Here is a 2029-nt window from a genome sequence, read left to right as displayed (position 1 = left end):
ATCATCTAGTATTTATCGCATCGCCAATAGCATCGACAGAAATGATCCCGAAGCATTTATGATCTAAAGAATTATTTTTGCGTTACAGAATTTAAAATCTCTGTTTTTAATATTGAAAAAAATGTTTTGTCGTATAGATGGAGTTTCTATGTATAAATCTTACACTTGTAAAAGATTGCAAGGATAAATCCACCATCTTTCCAGCTGTAAGTGTCAACTGTTTTTGCGATATTAACATGATAAATAACAGGGCACGACTATCTTTAGTTTTCATGTCATACCACGCAGAGTTGTACGCCGCAAAACCAATTTCTTTGTTCTATAAAAATGGAAATAATAGAGAAATTTTTGATGTTTTGGTATTCTTTACAATATTTTTTTTTAATTAGATGAAATATTATTTATCATTAACAATTATTACGACAATTATTAGTATTTTATTATAAATATTACTTTATTGCTAACCTTGTTCTTCAGGTATTCTCCAGCAAAGCAAAATATATACACTTCGAGATTTGTTATAGCGAAAAAGAAAAAAGATCTCACTATTTGCTTCGTCGCATTAGGGCTGCCGATTGTCTGCGACATTGCATAACAACGATGTGCGAAAAATTATTAAATATAAAGTTAGTATATAATAAATATATAGTATACATGTATATCATTAAAAATAATATATTTAATTATTATGTCATATTAGTTATTATATATTAGTTATTATATTATATTAGTTATTGTATTAATTGTTATATGCGTATATAAATTAATAACTCTTTAGGATACTTGCATGTAATAAAATGTGAATAAAATTAATAAAAGCATAATTTAGATAGCTGAAGTAAAGTTGAATATTAAAGGGTAAATGGAGATTTAATATTATCATATTATTCGCAATTATATTAGAGAAATACTATATAAGTTTACATTTAAAATAATCTTACTCACTGTTACGACAAGGAAAGCTAGTGTACAGATCATTAACGTGTTTGACACAAATTGCACCAGCGCAATATATGTATAAAGGCTTTCTATATTCTTCGAAAAACATATAATCTTTTTGTGCTTTTCAATAATTTTAGTCGTTGCGGCAGCGAGTGATTCACCTTTACTCGAATTTCCGGAGGGTGTGAGCTGCGTTAACCAATAACGCAAAATATTGATTTGGCCGGCTGTATGTAAGGTCTAAAAATAAAGATCCTATTGTTTAGTTGCCTATGAAATAATCGAAATCCGTAACTGGTTTGTATTCAAGCGGTGCAAAAGGATGCGGAATGGTATTATTAAAATATACGGAAATAGTAAATCGGGTAACATAGATAATTTAACCCAAATTTTAGATCTATTGTGCTGGGCTTTTAAAATGCATACAATATAGTTACTGTATAAATAAAATTTCAAAATTATTGTTCAAATTAAGTTTTTGAGCTTGAATATCGTTTGTACATCCTCAACTTACCAGAATTAATAACAAGGAATTCGTTGTACCAGACGACCAGGCCATCATGAATATAAAACACAATTCTGTTAGTAAAATAAATCTATATGTGCGTTGCGTGTTTACATCGAAAGGAACTTCTATCTTAGTGAGGAAGATTAAGTCCGTCGTGTTACTGGTGACATCGACATTGGCCAGGATGACACCGATACTGAAGCTAACAACTGACATTGTATGAAGGATGAGGATAATTTTTGTAATACGTTCCGACGTTTTAGCTTTGCTTGCTGTCTTGCGCATGCTGATATCGTCATTAGCACAGTCACTCCAATCTTTCTTCATTATTGTTAGCACCTCGATAAATTTTCTGTGGATGATGGTGCTCACCTATTATATTATCGGTCTTAGAGTAATCTTAATTTTCACGCTGTAAACATTCATCTTTTTGGACATTTGTTATTTCCAAATGTCATATATGTAAACCAAACTTTCACATAATTTAACCAAAAAGTTTAATGGGATACTTTTGTAAATTGTTCCCAACTTTGTGTATATACACGTTACTTACGGCTGATTTAACCAAAGCACAAGGCA

At 30.3% G+C, this 2029-nt stretch overlaps 1 protein-coding gene across 1 annotated transcript; it reads right to left on the bottom strand.

The window, feature by feature from the left end:
- Window positions 1-3: 3 nt before the first annotated feature.
- On the bottom strand, window positions 4-2023 carry LOC112462367 (odorant receptor 13a-like). Its single transcript, XM_025028093.1, has 6 exons — window positions 2004-2023; window positions 1457-1802; window positions 946-1182; window positions 466-579; window positions 164-319; window positions 4-63 (listed from the first exon to the last, which is right to left on the bottom strand). Exons 2-6 carry the CDS (start codon window positions 1775-1777, stop codon window positions 13-15), a joined length of 879 nt encoding a protein of 292 aa, XP_024883861.1. The 5' UTR covers window positions 1778-1802; window positions 2004-2023; the 3' UTR covers window positions 4-12.
- Between the last annotated feature and the right edge of the window lie 6 nt (window positions 2024-2029).

The sequence above is a fragment of the Temnothorax curvispinosus genome, unplaced genomic scaffold (assembly GCF_003070985.1).
Source record: "Temnothorax curvispinosus isolate PA1 unplaced genomic scaffold, ASM307098v1 QBEX01012320.1, whole genome shotgun sequence".
Classification (NCBI taxonomy): domain Eukaryota; kingdom Metazoa; phylum Arthropoda; class Insecta; order Hymenoptera; family Formicidae; genus Temnothorax; species Temnothorax curvispinosus.
The sequence above is the reverse complement of the archived record's forward strand: the minus strand, read 5'-3'. Positions and strand labels throughout refer to the sequence as shown.